At 33.7% G+C, this 23,937-nt stretch overlaps 1 protein-coding gene across 1 annotated transcript; it reads right to left on the reverse strand.

Moving 5' to 3' along the window:
* Nucleotides 1-13,387: 13,387 nt before the first annotated feature.
* LOC150027931 (uncharacterized) lies at nt 13,388-15,613 on the reverse strand. The gene is made up of 2 exons (XM_090300955.1): nt 15,376-15,613; nt 13,388-13,485 (listed from the first exon to the last, which is right to left on the reverse strand). Exons 1-2 carry the CDS (start codon nt 15,611-15,613, stop codon nt 13,388-13,390), a joined length of 336 nt encoding a protein of 111 aa, XP_090157081.1.
* Nucleotides 15,614-23,937: the final 8,324 nt, after the last annotated feature.

Consider the following 23,937-nt stretch of genomic DNA (forward strand, 5'->3'; position numbering starts at 1 on the left):
TGCGAAGGTGTAAGGTATGCTTTAATCAGCTTTACAATATACACTTTTTACACAAAATACTTACTTGAGTGTCGAAGCACTTTTTTCAGGTCCACCCTGACCGAGCACCAATAACAAAAGGAGAAGACTTGAATAAATGAGCAAGGAGGCTACCGACACATCAGTAATTGTACAATCAGTTCCAAGTACTATCTATGACCCTCTTTGTCCATACAAGTACAATTGGGACTTGAAGGAAGGAGAAATACCGACACATCAGCAATTGTACAACTAGTTTCAAGTATTATCTAGGCCTCTCTTTATCCATAAAGGTACAAATAAGAATGTAAAGATTAACTTTAAATCATGTATATTAGATTGTATGTTGAATAGCTTAGTCAGAGGATCTGGTTATATAGTCTAATGTGTAGGAAAAGAAGACTATTTACTAGAAACAATCTAGTAGTGTTAAGATAAGTTAAACCATTTGGTACGTGTTTGTTGTAATGATGATTTTTGTTTTGAAAGATTTTGTAATACTCCTTTTATATAAAGTCTATATAAAACCTTTATGTGCTTAAACCAAACATGTTGTCTTGTAGGTAAACTCTATGTATAGGTCTCTAGTATTAATAAAAGTGATTTCTTTAATCTTAATCTTGTGTTTCCTGCTTTGTTATTGTTGAGAACCTAACAATTTTTCTTGTCTTTGCGACCAAGAAAAAAAATCAAGAAGTTAAAGAAATGACCACCAAATTTGACATTGAGAATATCATTAGCAGGTATATGACAAATCCTTGACAAGTTCATTGGGAGGCTTTGAAGTGGGTGTTGAGATATTTGAAAGGAGTCTGATACGGTGTATACAAAGTCGACCCTTGACAGAGTTGTTATAGAAGGGTATATGAACACTGATTATGCAGGGAACATTGATACCAATCACTTTTTAGGTATGTGTTTTACATTGTTTGGTATTGGAGTTTGCTGGAAATCTAGTTTGCAATCAATGATGACTTTATCTACTATACAGGAAATGTATATCATGCTAAAAAAGAAGTAAATGAGGCATTGTGGTTAAATGGGATGATTGGAGAGTTAGGTATTGTGCATGACTTGTGCTCACTGTGATAGTCAAAGTGTCATACATCTAGGTGATCATCAAATTGCATTTCGTGAGAGACGTTATAGGGTCTGGGAAGGTTAGGATCGAGAAGATAGCTTTGAAAGAAAATCAAGCAAATGTGTTCATGAAGTCCTTGCCAAGATCGAGGTTAAAATCGTGACTAAAGTTGGCTAATTTTTCATTTAAGGAGAAAGGAAGTTGAAGGTAGAAGTTCTTCCATGATTTGGAGTCAAATTGGAGAATTGTGAAGATTTACTCTAAATCATGTACAATCACTACAAGAAAAACTCAATTTATCTATCGAAGAATTCTATAGGTAACAGCCAAAATCTGTAGGTAAATTATTATATATGATATGACAATTATTATTAAATTTAGAACTAAAATGCAGCATGTGGAACTCGAAGCCAAGTCTCTTGAAAAATGATAAAAGAATCTTTAATCATTGCACCAGTCAAGTTTTGTTGTCACATTATGATTATTATTATACTTATAAGTATAATTATCAATATTAATATAATTAATAATATAAATATTGTTCTCGTCGGTTGACTCTCCCACCGATTGACGAGGTCGAACTCCTTCTCTTGGATCTGCTGCAGTTGAGTATTAACTTGTGTCTCTCTATTGAATTGAAACGTGACTTCGTTGTGACAGAGGGCGTCCTACCTGTTGATTGCACTCTGACACTCAAGTTAGTAAGGGCTCACAAAACAGTTTCATTCTAGTGTGCAAAAACAACGTACCTTCATCTGGCGTCTTAGGCCCATTTTATAACTGCACATGGAACAGTTTCTCACTTGAGAGAATAAAATCTTAACTGGAAATATACTAAGCACATTAATTTTTTATCTCTAACAACCAATGATCTTCAAGTGCTAAACCGCATGCCAACATTTTGTTTTAACTGCACGTCCCTATCTTTTAGGGTTAACAACAACTATCAACATGTATTCTACATGTGCACCATTATTCTCGGGTGCTCCTCTTTCATGCTCAACAACTATTAGTTATTATGCAACTAACATGCATATTATCACAAGAGATAACAATTATATCTTTCATCTTCAAAATAATATGATAACAGACTTAAACAATAACAATTATATCTTTTTATCTTCAGAGTAATATCACCGGAGATAAAATATCTCTTTTTCTTTTATCTTTAGAATAATATCACAACAGATAAAATATCTCTTTATATGTTATCTTCAAAATACTATGATAATAACAATTATATATTTTATCTTAATTAACTTTTCTGGGTTGACCAACATCTAGGCCAAACTCATGACCCACCCTTTGAGCCAAGTAACCAAGGTCCCCCGAGTCCTCGAGTACTCTTGTCCAATACAAATATTATTAATATTATTCATATATTTAATATCATTCAAAGTATTAATTTCATTAATATTATTATTATTTAAATTAATAACATTATTAATTGTTATAATAATTTTATTAATATTTTTAATAATATTAATATTATTAGTATTATTAACATTATTAACATTTTAAATATTATTAATATTTTAAATATTATTAACATTTTAAATATTATTAATATTTTAAATATTATTAACATTATTAAATATTATTAAACATTATTAAATATTATTAAACATTATTAAATATTATTAAACATTATTAATATTAATAAATATTAACATTATTAATATTATTAAGTACTAGCAGAAACATAGGCCCTGTAGCGCCTGTGTATCCGCATTTTCTTCTTTTAATCAACTTTCACGATGATAGAAATTTAACATATATAAGATATCAACAAGAAATTTTTTTTGAAAAATGTTCCAGAAACTTCTTGCATTCCAAGGCGCTCCTCTTTCTAAATTTGCGAAATTTTACCCTAGTTTCTGCAATTTATTAGTGTTCATGATATTGTAATGAATCATCTCATTTTTACACCATGTATGTGTCGACCTGTATACCTTATAACTATAAGGATACTCTTATTTGCATGTTAAGGGTTTAGGGTTTAGGATAACTTTCATTTTTTATCTGACTTCTCTGTCAAAAGTTATGACCATTCGACGTTTTTTATGGCCATTTGAAGTTTGTTTATCCTAATATTCACTAAATGAAGTTGCCAGAAATCCATTGGGAGAGTGACAAGTGACATGCCTTCATTGGATTAAAATCCTCTCCATTGAGGAGAGGACATGTGGACCTTCATGCCTTCATTAAAATCTCTTTTTCTTCCTGTTGTTGCCTTAAAATAAGGAATTATTTCATTTGATATGTAAGATTTGATGTGGAAATGTGTGAGAGTATGTTATTAATATTATTAATGTTATTAATATTATTAATGTTATTAATATTATTAATGTTATTAATATTATTAATGTTATTAATATTATTAATGTTATTAATATTATTAATGTTATTAATATTATTAATGTTATTAATATTATTTATCTTATTAATATAATTAAATATTATTAATATTATTAAATATAATTAATATTATTAAATATCATTAATATTATTAAATATTGTTACCAGGTAGGGTCGGTCCAGAAAAGGTAATTAAGATAAAAGATAAAGAAATATTTTATCTGTTGTTGTGATATTCTTATGAAGATGAAAGATATCATTTGTTACTGTTTAAATCTGTTATCATATTATTCTGAAGATAAAGAGATATTTTATCTCTTTTGATAATATGCAAGTTAGTTATATATATTAATTAATACATATTAGTTACATATTAATTAATAGTTGTTGAGAATAAAAGAGGAGCACATGGTGCACATTTTAAACATAATGTTTTCTGTTGTTAGCACCTGAATATAAGTGGTGCCCGTAAGTAGGTGATTTTCTGTAATTATTTTTTGCTTTCAGTAGACATTATATTCTCGTGAGTAAAAGCTACTAGAGGAATAACTATAAAAGGGCTTGAGACCCCCGGTAAAGGTAGGTTGTTTACAGGTAGAGTTCTCTCTGTCTCAACGGAGCATTGTTCCAATGCACCAAGAGGAGACAGACTAGAAGCGGAGCTTGCCCATCCAGTCAACTCGAGGTCAACCGGTGAGAACATTAATATTATTAATATTATTAAATTTTATTAATATTATTAAATGATATTAATATTATTAATATTAATATTATTCATGTTATTAATATAATACTAATAATATTATTAAATTTATAATATTAATAATATGTATACCTATTAGTTATGATTATTATTATTATTTACGAATATTAGTTATGATTTTATAATAATATTTTTAATATTTTGTATATAATTATTATGATAATAGTTGGTAGGTAATAGCGATACGTGAGTAATAGTTGGTAGGTAATAAAGATTCATGGATGATAGTTGGTAAGTAATAGAGATTTGTGGGTAATAGTTGGTAGACAATAGAGATTCGTGGGTAATAGTTAGTAAGTAATGCTGAATTTACCTACAGATTCATATATGTGGATAATATTTGTAGGTAATGTTGTTTGTAGGTAATGTCAGTAGGTAATGTTGAATTTATCTACGGATTCAGATCAGTGAGTAAAAATCTGTACATAATACTGATTTTTGTTGTTGTGAATAAATCATATGTTGACGAGTTTAGTCAAATGGTTTGGTTAGACCGTCTCATGTGAAGGAGAAAAACACAATCTACTAAGAATTGTCCATTAATGTTAAGACAAGTCAAATTGTCTGGATCGTGTTTGTTTTAACATTCTTCTTGATTTTTTGTTTTTGGATTATTTTATATTACTCTTTAATATATGGTCTATATATAAAGGTTTTGTGGACTTTGAACAAACACATTCTATTATTGTATTGTGAGTAAACTTTGTGTATAAACTATCTGATATTAGTATAAGTGTTCTCATCAATCTCGTTATTGTGTTTCTTCTTTTGTTATTGTTAAGAACCCAACAACAAAAATTAAATGGCAAATGCTATTCAATTAAAATAAATTATTAGATATAATTTCTCATAAATGTGTTGTATATAAATGAAGATTTTCACTTATACTCTAAAGTTGAAAATACTTACTCTTTTAATAACAATCTTATCAATACATCATATTTTTGAAAACTTTAAAAAGTTACATTTTCTACAAAATTATTTCACGCGAGAATCTAAATTTTCTAAATTTAAAAATATTTTAATATAAAAATATGGCATTGCTCTTATAAAAATATTAAACATGATCTATAATTAAGATTTAAAGAAATCAAACTATTCTTTAATTAAAAAAAAACATAAATAAAATTCACAAACATTATAGAAACTCAGATCATATTTAGTTACTCTAAAAAAAATCACAATTTATAGAATTCATGAACTTTAGGAGAATGATTCCCGAACACCAAGAGTTCTTCCTTTCTTCTACTTAAATATTCTCTTATTTCAATTCTTATAATATATTGCATATTTTTTTAATAAAGTTATTTTTTTGTAATATTTATTTATTTTTCATTTTATTCATTGTTATTTTGTTTTAGTTTTTTTAATATATCTGTTTTTTAAGATTTAGTACGCTAATTATTATTAATTTAGGTTTTACCATGATATTTTTTGCAATTTAAGAAGATTAAGAACTTGTAATACATTATTTTATTTATAAAACTCTCGTATATAAAATTTCAACAAGTAATAATTAGTAAAGATTATAGCAAGAATGATATGGTTTGAGCATGATTTTTTGGAAAGATACATATATCGTGGTCAATGATTTTCATCATCATTGATTGTGATTTTTGGGAAAATATATTCTCTCCTTTACTCCATCCACGTTGAGAACACAATTAGAACAATTATTATTCAAATAATTTATATAAAATATTTTGATATGAGAAAATAAGTCTAATTTGATAGAACATTCTAAATAGTTTGTAAAATAGATTAAATTAAAGTAAAAAAATAGTAGTCTAAATTGAAATAGGTTAGTCTTTATCCGATTATATTCTAGATTTATATAATCGATTGAAACGGATTATCTTTAAATAATAATTATAATTTTCTTAAAAAAATTATTTTATTAGAACATATATATATATAAAAATTAAAATTTATAAATAAAATCACTTCCTAAAAATTTGGAAATTAAATTTATTTATATAATTTATATATATATATATATATATATATATATATATATATATATATATTTCCTTTAAACCATATCAAAATAGTTCATTGGCATAATATATAACGAAGTAAAACATAATTTTGTCATTTGACTCGTGAAATTAAATAGAATTACACCGAGACCATTTATCATAGGTTTTAATTTTTTTAATCTCTTTCCTATAAATATATATTATTTATAAATATATAAAAAAAATTTCCATCGTAACCCGTTTTTGGTGCACACAAATTCTTTTTCGATTCTATCCTTATTCAATTATTTCATTTTATTTTATTAATACAATACAGTATTTTGTCATTTTATATGAATTACTTAAAAAATAAAATTATTTTTTATTTTTTAAATTAATATTAATGTACAACTTTTATATGACTTTCCATTTTTTTCTTAGTTCCCCTTATTTTAAGACAACAAAGAGAGTATACTCTCACACATTTTCAGACCAAATCTCACATTTAAAATAAAATAACCTTCACTTTTAATCACTCTCTGCATTCTATTTTTTTTTTCAATTTCGACTCATCCAAAATTATTCATTTTTATATGTATGTTACAGTGAAAATTGAATAAAAAAAGAAAAATTGAATATATAAGGGAGATTGTCATATATATATATATATTATAGATGATTTTTCAATTTTGCATTTTATAGAGAGAGATAAATAAATAAAATAATCTTTTATAAATTATTGTAAGAGTTTGAGATCATGAAAAGAAATTAAGATATATATTTGTTTTTGGATGAATATTTTTTATTTGAACAAAGATGAAAGTTTATTTGGAATGGTTTGTGAAAAAGTACAAACAAAAAAGTGCGAGGGGATGCAGTTGAGCCCTCTCGTCTTTTGACCAAAAGTTTCGAAGAAAGTCAAAGTGTACAAGAAGTGGTTAAGAATTTAACTTATAACATGTAACATAATTATATCATATAAGAAATATAACATAATCATATATAATAATATAATGCAATATAATATAATAATAATAATAATATTTTAAATAATAATTACAGAATATAATAATAATAAAAAAAATTAGTAATTATAATAATAATCAAAATAAATTCATAAAATAATAACAAAATCATAAACAATAATTATAAGAATAAAAATATTAAAATATAAAATAATAGTATTTATAAAATACTAATAATAATAAAATAAACAATAATAATTTAATTTAATTTCAAATTTATTTAATAAAAATATTTTTTTTCTATATTTTTATATGTATTGATAATATAAGATAATTTATAGTTATTTTCCAGCTTAAGTTTGCGATGACTTTAACCAAATGTGAATAGTGGTAATAACTTATCATTATTTATTCTAAATTTATTTTAAACATATAAATAATAATCTTACAAATTTATTAATTATTTTTTTTATCTATTATATCAATCAAATTATTTATTTTCTTTTTATTTCTGTTATTTTTCACTCTCTTTTTCTTAATCTAAATAACCTTATTTTTTACTATATTTCTCTTCATTTTCCACTCAATACAATGCTTGATCCAAACAATTGTTTTTTCTTGAGATGCTTGTATGCTGTAATACATTTTAATATAAAGTGTTTTTCAGACATTAAATATAGAGTTTTGAAAAAAAAATGGTTCATTTGACATTTTGATTTAATTATATTTTTTAATTTTAATATTTAGTGTGTAAATTGAAATTAGGTTTAGATTACTATTTTAAAAGCTTCAAATGAAAATTTGCATGTATTAAACGAAGAATAATTTTTTTTCTTCATACATGAAGGAAGGTGAAAGTAAGTGCTTCAACATAGGGATGAAAATGGTTTAAAATTAAGGTATAAATAAATTAAAAATAAAATTTAAAAATTTGATACGAGAAATCTTTATAAATTAGTTTATATATAATTTAATTTTATAAAGAAAACCTAATTTTCATTTTTTTATATATATTTTTATTATCTTTTACATAAAGACCCACCTAAATTAAAAGTATAATCTGAATTTTTAGTTAGATGTTTGACGTTAATATATCTTTGAAATACCATTATTTTATGTATTTTAAAATATATATTTAATTTTTTTAATTCCATCTTTAAAATTTTTAAAAAATCAATTTCACTTTCAACTTTTAAAAAAAATTCAATATAATAACAACACTTTAATTTGATGTGAAGTGACATAAAGTAAATTTGTTTTAATGAAAATAATTTAAGATAAATAACCATATTTAATTGTCTAAAAAAATTTGGTATCATATTAAACTTTTTAAAAATCTTGGAACTAAATTGACTTTGCACCCTTAACAGAGATTAAAAGAATAATTAAATTTAAAATATATATTTTTTAATATATTAGTAAAGAGACCATAGGAGAGACCAAATTGAAATTTCTTACTCGTGAGATGCATGCGTTCATACGTAAGTGCATTCAACATACACATACCGTGTTCGAAGAAAAAAAGAGTTTTCGTCATCAAAATATTAAAATTAAAAGTCAAAATCCGTGGGCTCAATTTAAAGACACGAGGCCCAATTTCCAAGAATTAGGTATACGATGTTAATCCTTTCGCATAACATTTTCAATCTAGTTTCTTCAATGTTTTCTTCTTCACCTTTTTTATTGCGATTTTAATTTGAGTATGAACTCATTAGATCTCAAACTCAATTTATTTGATAGGACTCAAGAATGTTAGGATGCGTTTGGTACCCTTTTTCTAGATTTCTAAAATGTGCTTAGAAGGTATGTTTCTTATATTTGATTTACTTTTTTAAAAAAAATAATATTTCTAGAGGACAAACTTTTGAAAAGGATTTTGAAAATGAACATTTTCCGAGTTAAAATAAAAAACTTGTTGAAAAAAGAGATATATTAATTTTATTAAATAATTTATTGTGATAATATATTTTTAAATAACAAATTACTATTTGAGTTCATGAAAAATTATGTGAATATTTTAATAATATTCTTTTTACCATTTTTTTTTTGTTATACCTAACCATACGTTTATTTCACGGAATATTTATTTTTTGTATTTTCGCATTAAAAAATTATAAAAAAACATTATTGAATATGTTTTATTCTTAGGAAAGTTAGATCTCCCTAATTGTACATATTTTATTCCCACACTAAGAGTGGGCAAGCTATATTCTCATTGGAATAAATGAATATATTTTCCAACCCCTATTATAACTTTCATTTTCTATTTTAATGAATTTAGAATTTAAAAAAATATTCTTAGGAATATAAAAAACTAACCAAACATATTTTAAACACATGTCCAGAAATGATTTTCCTATTATAATATTCCTTTACAAACCAAAATATAAAATCATAACTTAAAACAAATCCTCCTTATATACAAAATCACAATTTCTAGAATGCGTGATTCACAAAAATTAATATTTCTTAATATGAATAATTTTCTTCCACACCAAACATCTTTAAAGATAGTTCATGTTATTGAGAGCCAAAAGTTGTAATAACATGATTAAGGAAAAAAGATTTAAGATATATTAATACTTTATTTTAATAAGTTCTTAAAAGTTTTGAATTGGTTTAGGAATTTTCTTGAAGGGCTAACATCACAAAGTTTTGGATCTACACGTGTTAATAATTTATTTCCTTTATGAGCTAAAGTTGAGTTGAGCTTCTAACTATTTAAAGGTGAAACTTTCAATACCATGTCAATGATAATCAATCTCTTTGAAAAGTAAAGGGAATCAAAAGAGATAGTTAATATTAAGCAAGTAAATGGACTAAAGGATAATAATGAATAAAATTCATCATGATAGTCAAATGGGAGACAGAAAAAAAAACCAAGAAAAGAAACCATCAAAGTAAGACAAATTCTCCAAACACCTATTTGTCTTCTTTTACACTTTCGTACTTTTTAAAATTCTTCTTTTGAAGTATAAATTAAAATTAACAAAATATTTAATTTATATTAATTTTTTAATAATAACATATATAAATAAAAAATACTAAAAATTTAAAATGCCTCAAATAATTTTTTTCTAAAAAAATAAATTAATAAAATGTCACAATTTTAATAAGTAATTAAATATAAATTTAAAAACCATTTATCAAGAATAAAATTAATTTCAATATCAATAAATTTTTTAATATTTAAAATAGTATATAATAATTTGCTTTATAATATGAAGAAGAATTTGTCGAAAGTAATTGAAAAAGAAGAGAAGTTAATTTTTTTTTTTCAACTTGGTGGGCAATGTAGTACAATTGATCATCGTGTTTCTCACATAAACATGCAAAACGCACAGATAAAGATACAATGTATAACAATTATAATAGTACGATGCTATTGAATTTGTCACAAAAATGACGAAATTTTAGTTGACATTATGCTCCCAACTAATGTTGCATTTACTGTTTTAACAAAATTAAACTACTGAGAATGGTATAAAAGAAAAAAAAAAAAGGTTTTTCAACTCTAGCAAGTAGCAATAACTAATGAGTTAGGTGCATACCTTAGAATTAGAGGGGAAGAAAAGAAAAGAATGAGTGAGAAACTGAAATATTGTTTACTGAAAAACTGTGGGAGAGAAAAGAAACTAAACATGTGAGAAAGAATAAGAATTGAATTCCCAGAGGAATTGGAATGGAATTCCGAGAGGTATTGGAATCGAATTCAAGAAGCATTTTACCAAAAAATAACTTTATACTATTGTTTAATTATAAGTTATATGTAAAACAAATTTATTACATTTATAATAACTAATTTAAAATATATTGTAATAGTTTAATTACACTATTATTTAATCATATACCATTAATGATAGTTTTATATATATATATATATATATATATTCTTCTCGTTGGCTGATTTGGGATGGAGCTTGGTTATGAACTCCACTTTGGTTCGTCTCCACTTGGTGTTTTGAGATGTCGCTCTACTAGGACAAATGAGACTCTACCTGTTGATCACACTCTAACGATCAAGTAAGTGAGAGTATTCAAAAATATCAAATCAATTTCAGTCTCAAGTATTCAAAAATAGAATACCTTTACTTAGGGTCTCAAGCTCCTTTTATAAATATCCCTTCAACGGTTTTCTCCAATCTCAACAGAGCGAGATTTCAATAGGGAGAATATAATCTCAACAAAAAGCATAAAATCATAACATAAAAACATACTGCTTACGTGTACCTTTATTCTTGGGTGCTTAACAATAACAAAACATTCTACGCATGTGCACCTTTATTCTCGGGTGCTAATCACATTATTTTCATCACCTTTTATTTGTATTTAATTAACATATGTATTATAACCAAAATAATTTTTTCCTCTATTTTAATTATGTTTTTCGAGCTGACCGCTAGTGTCTGGGTCGAGCTCATGACCCACCTTTTGGGCCTATACTCGCCCAAAATCGAGTTGACCATACTTAGATGCTTGGACCGAGGTCCCGAGCATTCCCGACCAATACACAAGCCCCCCCAGGCTCGAGCGGAGCTTGTCTAGGCAAAAAGTCTTTCCAACGTTGGCAACCGATGTGACACTTTCGCAGAGAGTAGGTGAGACGCGGTTACTGAAGCATTTCCTGATGAGACATCTCACCACACTAAATCTGAAGCGTCCACGTGTATCAACGACGAGAAAGCACTGTCGCTTCATCTTCCTCTTTCAAATAATTAAAAACCCATTTCCTCATCCCTTACTGTTATGCAACCTTCTATTCTCAGAACCTCTCTTACTCCAAAAACCTTTTTTTGCACTTCTTCTCACCGTCAAACTATCTCCCATCACTACCACACCAGGTATTTTTTCTCCACTAATCTCTATTGTGAACTGTTTATTCATCTTGCCGATTGCATTGCCTGAATTGAAATTTCATTTCAATTCCCTTACTCTGCCTAACCTGAAATGTGCTTGTATTTTGTTTGTGTTTATGCTTGTGTTCTAGCTATATCTATAATGGATTATGGTTCTATGTATCCATGGGCTAAAAAAGAGCTTTTGAAAGAAGTTTCTTATTACAAACCCATTCACGTATTAGAGAGTTAAGAGAAAAAGGATGCATCATGAGTAAAAAATACGAGAGGTTTGTCAAAAACGTAGAGTGTAGGGAGGGTGAACCCGTTTGCTATTACGAGTCTTTGGACCCTGATGGTCTATTTTGCTATTTATTCCACCTTTTTCAAAAGGGTTCTTCTTCGCCTTCCCCTGTCCATTTTTGTAAAAGAACTGTTAACCGAGCTCAATGTAGCTCCTGCCTAGCTACATCCAAATAGCTGGACATTTATCCAAGCTTTTATTATTTTGTGTTCATAACTCGACATCTCGCCAATTGTGGAAGTTTTTATTTATTTCTTCGAGGCTAAGCACACGAGCCGTTAGTTATGGGTTTCTTTAAACGGTGCCCCTGGAAGAGATTTCCTCACCCTCTCCAGTCATCATACAAAAATTTTAAATGCAAATTCCTTATAATCCAAGCTTCCACAGGAGATATGACCTTACTGGACGGATTTCCCTTATTTTGGACCCCTGAACCCAGATTTCGGAGTACTCGACGTTTAAAAGACTTTTCACCAAAAGACCAAGGGATCTACGAGTTCTTGATGAGCCTGAAGATTGTCTTTGACACCTCCTACCTTTCAACCAAAGAGTACCTCCTTGGTGCCTTGAAAACCTATATTGGTACTCCTCATCTCCTACCCTTTCTAAAGATAACTCTATTACTGTCATTAACCATTTATTTGCTTTCTTTGCACAGAGAATGTTGTCTAACAATAGCAAGGCGGAGCTAGCCGAGCTGGCTAAGAAGATGAGGGCGGATGCTAGTCGACCCAAGGAATCTTTGACGCAGAAGTGGAAGGCTCCAACTTTGGTCACTAAAACCCCAACCGATAAAGATGAGGAGACCACCTTCGGGCTCGTTTTCAAGAGGAAAAGGAAAGTGACCACTACCCCTACCGAGGATTCTCACTCAGATGGTCGAGCTTCGCACCAAGACATCATTGTCATTCAAGAATGCGAAACTGAGAGCTCTAGGGGAAAAAGCCTGTGGGATCCAAACTTCGACGTCCCAACCTATGCTGAAACTACCTTCCTGCCCAACGAGGAAAAAATAGGCTCATGATGGCCCACGACGAAGATCATTTGCTTCGTGACGCTAAGAAGCAAATCGGTCAGGTCTTTGCCATGGGTTGCTTAGTTATTGCTAAGACATGAGACCAAAAATCTGTCGAAGATCAAAGGGTCGTGGAGCTTCAGAGGGAGGTAGAACACCTCTGGATCGAGATCGAACGCCTTGCAGATCTGCACAAAGAAACCAAACGTCTATTGGCAGAGAAGGCTTAAGAGGCAGTGAGCCTAACCGAAGAAAGGAGCAAACTCATGTTCCAAATCGAGGGGTTGGAGAAGGAGGTAAGTTGCCAAGGGGAGACCCTCACCAAGGCCATCGAATCTTTCAAACAAGACGCTGATCAATCCCACCTCATAGGATTCGAGGCAACTTTAGAACAGGAAGCAATAGTCCATCCTACCTTGTACTTTTCAGAACTCGGCTCGGGTAAAACGATGGTTGATGGTCAATTAAGGGAGGACTAAATTAAACTTTTCTATGGTCTGTAATATTTATGCACATGCTAAATTCTCTTGATACTTTGACAATTTGAAAAATTCTTTTACATTTATTCTTCGCTTATGATCTTTTCTATGTGTACTGATTTTGGGACCTTTACAAATGTATGCCTCAATGCTTAACTCATTCTCTTTATCTTAACATGATTCTTATAACGAAATTCTGCTAACTTAAGCGTGAAAGTAATAACTTATTTACCTTGACCAAACGTCTACCCTTAAGCGCCTATGCTCAAACGACTCTAATCATTCTGAGCTAGATCACCCATCAAATACATTCATCTAACAGGACACCTATGCTTGGGTAGTCATACTTACCTCGAGATAGGTCGACTTACCATGTATGAATCCCAATAACCTTACCTCCACATAGCGTCTATGCTCAGCTAACTCTATTCACTTCGGGCTAGGACGTCTTACCATGTGCCAGATCAACTGACTCAACAAATAAATTCGTATTGCAGGGCGCCTATGCTCGGGTAGTCGTACTTACGCCGAGTTAGGTCATCTTATCATGCATAAAATCAAACAATACATTCCTATCAATTCAACTCGTAGGGCGCCTATGCTCGGATAGTCGTATTTACGTCGAGTTAGGTCATCTTACCATACCAAATAATTCCTCTACATTAATTCAACTCGTAGGGCGCCTATGCTTGGGTAGTCATACTTACCCCGAGCTAGGTCGTCTTACCATGTACTGAGTCAAATAAATCAATAAACAAATTAATCTCACAGGACGGCTACGCTCGGGTAGACATACTTACGCCAAGCTAGGTTGACTTACCATGTACTAAATCAACGCTATTAAATCAAAACTAATTTACTTCATGCATCATCTTCTGAGAACAAATTTATTACTAGGTAACCTCGTTAAAATACCCCTTTAAGGGAGAAAGAGCATCACCTTAAACAAGATATTGTTCAAAAGAAAAGCATCGAAAACTAAATGTCTTAACTAAGTAAAAATTGAGATTTTCCACGTTCCATGTTCATGGGATGGCTCCTCCTTCCAAGGTTTCCAGCTTATACGCTCCATTCCAGAGCACCTTAACTACGCAAAACAGGCCAATTCAATTTGGAGATAACTTGTTCTCCAGCTGGTAGGGGTGGGCGTTTCACATCAATAAGTCGACAATCTTGAACTTTCGAGGTTTTGTCTTGGTCTTGTGCTTTAACTTCACCCTTCTCTTTAAAGCCTTTGAGTTGATATGGGAATGATCACACACCTTGTTCAACAAATCTAGGTTTACCTTTCTTCCTTCATTAGATTATTCAACAACAAAGCTTTGAAATTGGGAGAATTCTCTTGTATCTCCACTAGTATCATGACATCTGACCCATATACCAAACTGAAAGGTATCTTTTTGGTTGTCGATTGCGGGGTGGTGTGATAGGACCATAGAATTATGGGAATTTCTTCTGACCAAGTTTCCTTTGCCTTTTTTAACCTCCTCTTCAACCCCTTTAGTAGGAATTCTTTAGCTAACTCAGCCTAACCATTTGTCTGGGGGTGTTCTATCGAGGCGAACACCTGCTTTATCCCGAGCTCCAAGCCCAACTTACCCAACTGTTGACTAGCGAACTGAGTTCCGTTGTCAGACACTATGTGTCTTAGAACCTCAAAGCGGCACACAATGTTCTTCCACACAAAATGTTGGACCTTATGAGCAGTTATTTCTGCAATCGGCTCAACTTCAATCCACTTGGTGAAGTATTCAACGGCCACAATGAGGTACTTCATCTGTCGTATTTCCAAAGGGAAAGGGCCTAAAATGTCTATCCCCATGTATGGAAAGGCCATGGGCTATAAATTGATCGCAGATCCTCGGCTGGTGCATGGCACCAATCAGCATGCTTCTGGCATTGCTCACAACGTTGGACATATCTCACACAATCCTCCTCCATGGTCAACCAATAATACCCTGCTCGAAAGACTTTCAACGAGAGAGCTCGTCTTCCTATGTGACTGCCGCAAATGCCTTCATGAAGCTTGACCATCATGCGAGCGCACTGATATTTGCTTACGCATGTGAGGATCAGATGGGTATAACCGTGACGAAAAAGGTTCCCGTCTATCAGGGTATACTGACATGCATTCCTCTTAACAATCTTGGCCTTCCTAGGTTCAACAGGAAGTAATCTATCAACGAGGTAACGCTTGTAGGGTTGTTACCCAAGTTTTGTGTTGTTTTCCTGCAAAACTTCAAGAAATTCATCCTCGAATAACTCATGGATGGTTATTCTTGGGACTTTCAAGGTTTCTTGAATCATCGACCGATGCCTTCTTCCCTTTCCTAAGCTGATCCCTAAGACCTCCAAGTGGTCGACCTTGAATATCCTTCTACAGTTGTTCTGGGTGACTTTAATGTCTCCTGGATCACTGACATTTGCCGACCTCCCTTCCCCGAGCTAGCTAGCTTAGACAATAGGTCTGCTTGGGAGTTCTGTTCTCTACGAACATGAACAAGGTCAAATATGGAGAAAGCTGCTCTCAAGATCCTTACGTACCTGAGGTATGAAGCTAGTTGCGGGTCCTTGGTCTGGTACTCGCCTCTGACTTGCTCGGTGATGAGCAATGAGTCACTTTTCACCAGCAAGCTCTGAGCTCCCAACTCTTTGGCTAGCAACATCCCTGTTATCAAGGCCTCGTACTCGACTTGATTGTTGCTTGCTTTGAACGCAAACCTAAGGGCTTGTTCGATTAAGAGCCCTCTTGGTCCTTCTAAAATGACCCCAACTCCACTCCCTTGTTGGTTGGAAGATCCATCTACCGAAAGAACCCACTGGAGGTCATTGAGATTGAATTGGGAGTCCTCGAACGAAAGTTCTATCATGAAGTCGGCGTATACTTGACCCTTAATCGGCCGTCGTGGTTCATACCGTATGTTGAACTCAGATAAATCCACTGCCCAACAGACCATTTGCCCTACTATATTGGGCTTCTGGAGGACCTTGCAAATGGGCAGATCGGTCATCATGATCATAGTGAAGCTTTGGAAATAATGGCGAAGTCACCGAGCTATGAACACGACAGCTAAGGCGACCTTCTCGATAGCTTGATACCGAGTTTCTGGTCCTTGTAGTACCTTACTCCAAAAATAGACTGGCTTCTGGACCTTATCCTGATCTTGTAGAATGATCGAGCTGATCGCCGATCTGTAATCGCAAAATAAAGACGAATAGGGATTCCTGGGACTGACTTACCAAGAACAAGGGGACTGGCCAAGTACTCCTTCAACATGGTGAAAGCTTCTTCGCATTCACTAGTCCATTCAAAATGGTTGTTCTTCTTAAGACATTGAAAGTAGGGGTACCCCTTATCTCCACTAGTCGACAAGAAACGAAAGAGGGCGGCGATGCGCCCAGTTAGCTGCTGTACTTCCATCACATCAGTCAGACTTCTCATCCCAATGATTGTCGCACATTTGTCAGGGTTTTCCTCTATGCCCCTTTCAGTCAACAGGAAGCCAAGAAACTTCCCTGCTTCCACCCTGAACACACACTTATCTGGATTAAGTTTTAGATTATACTTCGCTATTGTTGCAAATAGTTCTTCCAGGTCAGCAATATGGTGATCTTTCCTCTCTGACGTGACAACCATGTCGTCTACATATGCTTTAACATTTTTCCCAAGCATTGGGGCAAGGATCCGATATATCAGCCTTTGATAAGTTGTGTCAGCATTTTCAGGCCAAAGGGCATGACCTTGTAGCAGTAACTGGAAACCTCGACCATAAAGGTCGTCTTACTCTCGTCCTTCGGGTGCATACGAATTTGATTATACCCTGAGAACGCGTATAGGAAACTTAATAACCGACAACCTGAGGCATTGTCAACCAAGGAGTCTATGCTCGGAAGTGGGTAAGAATCCTTGGGACAAGCCTTATTCAAATCAGTGAAGTCGACACCCATTCTCCATTTCCCGCTAGCCTTCTTAACCAACACAATTTGCCAACCAGTCAGGGTATTGGATCTCCTTCACGTGGCCAACATCCAAGAGCTTATGAGTCTCTTCTCGGATGATGAGGCGCTTATCTTCATTGAATTTTCTTTGCCTCTGAATCACGGGTTTGGCCTTTTCATCCATGGTGAGCCGATGGTATAGAAAATCTGGGTCTATCCCAAGCATGTCTGCGAATGACCATGCGAAAGCATTCATGTTCTTCGATATCACATTGGCTATCTTATCTTCTAGCTTCGTGCACAATGAGGTGTCGAGCTTGAACTTCTTCCCTTTTATATCTCTCTGTCCTGAACTTCTCCAGCAGGTTCAGGTCGTCTGTCATTGATAACATCTGCCTCCACAATCCATCCTGGCTCTCCTGCCTAGATGGTGATTGCGTAAGTTCCCCTTCGATTCTTCAAACTACTCTCATAACATTTTCGTTCCGTCTTCTGATCGACCTTTATGGTGATCACCCCTCTTTCAGAAGAAGGCAACTTCATCTTCATATGGGCGGTTGAGGCTACCGCACCTAACCTGTTCAAAGAAGGTTGTCCCAAAAGTAAGTTGTAGGTAGAAGATGCGTTAACGACGATGTACCTGATGGTAACTGTCCTGGTCGCGCTATCATCAAAAAAGGTTGTCCTTAGTTCAACGTACCCTTGAACTTCTACTTGATTTCCCATGAAATCGACTAATCAACCGTCATATGGCCTCAACTGATCAGGGGATAGCTGCAAGTTGGTGAACGTTACTCAGAACATCACATCAGTCGAGCTTCGCTGGTCAACCAAAGTTCAGTGTACCTTTCGCCCTGCGGTGAGAACGCATATCACCACCAGATCATCCTCGTGAGGAAACACATTTTGGAAATTAAAACTTGGGAAACAGACAGTGGGCTCCGGAGGATGATCAGGTCTCCTTGTATCCAGGGACATCACTGCTCGTGTGTATCATTTACGTTTAGAGGCCGAACTTCCTCCTCCGAAAAATCCTCTCGCAATGGTGTTCAAATCCCCGTGGATTGGTGTCTCATGTGTTTGGTCCTTGATAACAACCTCTCCCTTGGGTTCTTCCTGGTTAGCTTCAAGATACTCTTTCAAGAATCTCTCTTTGACCAAGGTAGCCAGTTGGAAACCTAAGGCTATGCATCGTTCGACGTTCTGCCCAAATGCTCGGTGGAATTCACGCCAAGCATCTCTTTGCGATCCCAAGAACCAATCTATCTTCTGGGGAAACTTTAGCTTATCCGCTACCCCATGCATGCTCAAGAGTTCTTTATAGGATACTCGGAATTTGGGCTTGGTTGCTGACCCTTCCCTGGTCTTTGTCTTGGGTTCATCCCTCTTGGCTATATATGGGATGTACCTTGAGTCCATTCTCTTCTCGACGGAGGTTTCATTGACTCTGAAGGAGCGATCCAGAATTCCACTAAACCATTGTAGGGTTGTTCCTGTAAAAGTACCCATGAGTATCTTACATCGGATGGCATCCGATCCTCCAGAGATGATCATTTGAGCCATGAATGCCGCGAGATGACTTTCAGGATCTTCTACGCTAGAGAAAAGGGCGGTTTTAGGTGGGAGATAATGAGGTGGCACAGGCTCAACCATGATTTGCTACGAAAATGGCTTGGGGTCATCTCTCATTGACAAGTTTGGAGAACGTTCCTTGGTGGAACGTCGATCATGTCGGTGCAGGCACTTCCACAATTCCTCATTGGTTTTGCACAACTCCTCATTAGTTTGTGCGTGTTCCTCCATAGCTATCCAGGAGGCCTCAATTTCTGCCATCAAACGATCTTAAAGGAGCTCTTGCTCAGCTCGGGCTTCTGTTTGTAGTCATTCCTATTACGCTTGGCTTCCTCTTTGATTTTCTCTTGCACCTTTTTGATATTCTTCGTTCACCTCCATGAGTTGCTGTAAGGCAGGGGCATCGCTTCCTTCGGATCCCAGCGGGCCTTCCTTTGTGTTTCTCATCACGTCGGAAGGCTCAGTCGCAAATGTGGATGGGATAATGTTTTATCGGGCCCCATGGTGGGCACCAAATGTTCTCGTCAGCTGACCTGGGTCAGATCTTGGTGGTGAGCTCCGCTTTGACTCGTCTCCACTTGGTGCTTCGAGATGCCACACTGGGACAAAGAGGGCTCTACCTATTGATCACACTCCGATGTTCAAGTCAGTGAGAGGATTCAAAGTATCAAATCAGTTTCAATCTCAAGTATTCAGAAACAACATACCTTTACTCGGGGTCTCAAGCCTTTTTTATAGATATCCCTTCAACGGTTTTCTCCAATCTCAACAGAGCAAGATTTCAACAGGGAGTATATAATCTCAACAAGAAGCATAAAATCATAACAGAAAAACATACTGCTTACGTGCACCTTTATTCTCGGGTGTTTAACAACAACAAAACATTTTACGCATGTGCACCTTTATTCTCGAGTGCTAATCACATTATTTCCAACATATTTTATTTGTATTTAATTAACATTTGTATTATAACCAAAATAAATGTTCCCTTTTTTTAATTATCTTTTTTGAGCTAACCACTAGTGTCTAGGCCGAGCTCATAACCCGCCTTTCGGCCTATACTCGCCCAAAACCGAGTTGATTATACTTAGATGCTTGAACCGAGGTCCCAAGCACTCCCGACGAATACATGCATATATAAACACACACACACACACTCACATATATATATATAGGGTTTATAGGGTTCGCACAACCGAGACCTTGACTCGACACCCGGTTAAAATCGACCGATTTGACCAACAACGAGTTTGATTAATGACCCAGTGTTTATTAATCTCCTTTTATTAGACCCATTAACCCTAATGGGCCCATAATAATTGTATAATTTAGCATAGATCCCAAGGGGTCAGGTACGCAATCATATAATCCTAAATACAGAGTGTCGAGTGCTGAAATTTGACTTAAGCGTCGAAGTACCTTTTGCAGGTACCATTCGAATCCAAAGCTAGTGAAGAGGAATGGAGGAGCGAGTGAGAGAGTTCATCCGAGAAGGAGGAGCGAAGTACCGACCAATCAAAGGAGTAGTCTGAATCGTTCTCTTGGTTCCAACCCCGTTCGAGAACAATTGGCGCTCACCATGAGGCCAAGAAAATAAGTGTGAAGAAGGAAGTAGATGGTGTCGACTAGAAACACGGTGAATGAGAAGATGTCTGATGCTGAGGAGATGACGTTCTTGATGTCACTGCAGAGAGAGATGGTCGAGATGAAGAGAAAAAACGAGGAGATGCGGCGAAAGAGTGAAGAGGAAATGGTGGAAGGAGGTCTATCTATCGGACCAAGAAATCCATCTGGGAAGTCCTTCATCCATCCTACCAGCTCTAGAACTCTCTAAAAGTCGAGGGGTATCCACACCTAGGAAACCGAGGGTGAGTCCTGTTGAAGATGGATGTTGCCCCTTCAAGACAAAGTGTTTGATGAAGCCAAATGTGTAATTTTTCCTTAGTGTTTGTATTTGCTTTAAAGGATGTCTTAGGTATATATTAGAGGTTGTTTAAAGTAGGCTTTTTGCTGGGTAACCCACCTTTTAACCCCTGATTATGTGATAAGAGCAAACACAAGTTTTATGAAACTGTTTTTCACATGTTTTACAAAGTATCCTCTACTGCACAGAAAATGAATATGTTCTTCTCTAAATGGATAGATTCTTTTCTTAAACTGATGCTTTGATTAAGTGTTGTTTTTGAAAATCATGTTTTATGCATCAAGTATCTTAACTAAGTTTTCATTCCATCAAAACGACCGTGTTTCACTTGGTAAAAAGTTCTTGTTATCGTTTTGAAAATGAATATGTTCTTCTGTAAATAAATAGATTCTTTTTAGTCTAGTGCCATGTTTCTATTAAACAGTTTTTCACCCTTGCACCAGGGATTTTGACTAAGTCTCCTACATATAACAAAATCTCTCACTGCCTTTGAAAATAAGCCTGTTAATTTTATGTTCAATCTGTTATTTTTGTAACAACTTTAATTGTTTTTTGAAAGTTTGTTATAAAATGTTTTCCTATAAAAAGAGATTTTGTTCTGGCTTTAAAACGTTGTTCATTTCATTGAGAAAACTGGTTTTACAACTGAGATATAGGAGATTTCAGAGGATTAGCACGAGTTCTTGAAAGATTTTTCAAATCACAAAGTGTGTTTGTTCTTGGTTGGTTCTAAGGCTTGGTTTGAGGTGTTGTCACTGTGTGAGCAATCTGTTTTACTGGTCTAAGGCAGATTTCTGCATTCTCTATCAGGTGTATTCGTTTCATACTTCAATTTCTTGTAAAGTGTGGTTGTAAACTCTTCTTGATAATTGGAATTCATGTTTTGTGAAAATTAATTCAACCTGTAAATTGTTTTAAAAACAAGCATTGATTTTGTATTCAAAGGTTGTGATTAACTACTGTATTTTATCCTGTGAAAATCAATTTAAACTTTGCCTGCAGAGCATCTAACTCAATCTTAAAATAAAAAATCATTCAACTGAGATAAAGCCTTAAAGTACATAAGCAGTATAAAAAATAAATCTGTTCATTGTTAAATAAATCGATTTATTTTGTTTGTACTGTGATAAAAACTGAATCTGTGCGAAAGTTTTAAAAGCTCAATTCAACCACCCCCCCCCCCCCTCCCCCCCTCTTGAACTTTATCACTATTGAACCCAACAATTGGTATCAAGAGCTAGGACTTGTATTTTACTCAAGTTTGTTTACAATAATGTCTGAGTTTAAAGTGCTTTTTGCTGAGGGATCGTCTATCATTAGACCCCCTATGTTCAATGGGATGAATTATGCTTTTTGGAAAATTAGAATGAAGTTTTTCATGGAATCTATTGACTTGTGTATTTGGGAGGTTGTGGTCCATGGACCTTATGTGCCAATGCAGGTTGTCAAGGATGAAGAAGTGGCAAAACCAATATCTGAATGGAGTGAGAGTGAAAAGAAGAAGGCTCAATATGATCTTGTAGCTAAGAACATCATAACTTCGTCATTAACAATGAATGAGTTCTTCAGAATATCTAAATGCAGTTCATCTAAGGAGATGTGGGAGGTCTTGGAAGTGATTCATGAAGGCACTGAGGATGTGAAGAGATCAAGAAAACATTATCTCATCCAAGAGTATGAACTTTTTAGAATGCAACCCGAAGAGAGCATTGCTAATGTACAGAAAAGGTTCACCCACATTGTGAATCATCTTACTAGATTGGGGTATTTGACAAAGAGGAACTTAACATAAAAGTGCTGAAGTGCCTCGACAGAAGTTGGCAACCCAAAGTGACTGCCATATCAGAAAACTGTGATTTGTCAAAGCTGTCCACTGCTGCACTATTTGGGAAATTAATGGAGCATGAGCTGGAGCTCAAGAGACTCAAAGAGCAAGAAACAGTGGAAAGGAAACGCAAGGGACTTGCACTGAAAGCAAGTGCACAGAGTGACATCAATGAGGAGAAAGAAGATGCTGAACATGATGAAACAATCAACCTACTCACAAAGAGGTTCAGTGGATTCCTAAAGAAGAAAAGCAGAGATAGGAACCAACAGAAAAAAGGTATCCTAAACCGAATGAATCCAATTCCTCTAACTACACTTGCTTTGGTTGTGGTAAAACAGAGCATATCAAGATGGACTGTCCAAACAATCAATCAAAGGATAATTCAGCCAGCAAGAAAGTTGAAAGGAGCAAGGGTAGAAGAGCTTACATTTATTGGGAAGAGAATGAAGTATCTTTAACCAGTAGCTCTTCAACTGAGAGTGAGGAAACCAAACTGTGCTTCATGTTGAAAGATGAAGGATCAACCTCTGATTCAGTAAGTGAATTTTCTATGGAATCTGATAACTATGATCAATTGCTTGCTGCTTTCAAAGAAATACATGATGAGGCAAATAGATTGGCTGTAATATGCAAAAGGTAAATAATGTGCTTGCACCTAAAGTAAAAACACTCGAGGAAGAACTGCATAAGGCTAAAATTGATCTTGTAAGTCTTGAACTAACATGCTTGCATGCCTCTATTAAAACCTGTGAAAACTGTAAAAAATTTGAAAAACAAGTGGAGTATTTGCTAAAAAATCTATCTAATTTCACTAAGGGAAGAGAGAATCTTGAGTCTCTCCTTGGTTCACAGAATGTTGTTTTTAACAAGAATGGTATTGGTTATAACACTGAAAATG

This window comes from Phaseolus vulgaris, chromosome 4 (genome assembly GCF_051622355.1).
Source record: "Phaseolus vulgaris cultivar YP4 chromosome 4, ASM5162235v1, whole genome shotgun sequence".
NCBI classification, from domain to species: Eukaryota; Viridiplantae; Streptophyta; class Magnoliopsida; order Fabales; family Fabaceae; genus Phaseolus; species Phaseolus vulgaris.

Coding starts and splice junctions, on each gene's coding strand:
- LOC150027931 (XM_090300955.1), bottom strand. CDS start 15,613: ATGGCCTTTCCATACATGGGGATAGACATTTTAGGCCCTTTCCCTTTG. Junction 13,486..15,375: donor GTTCGCTAGTCAACAGTTGG/GTAAGTTGGGCT, acceptor TTCTTTGTGCAG/ATCTGCAAGGCGTTCGATCT.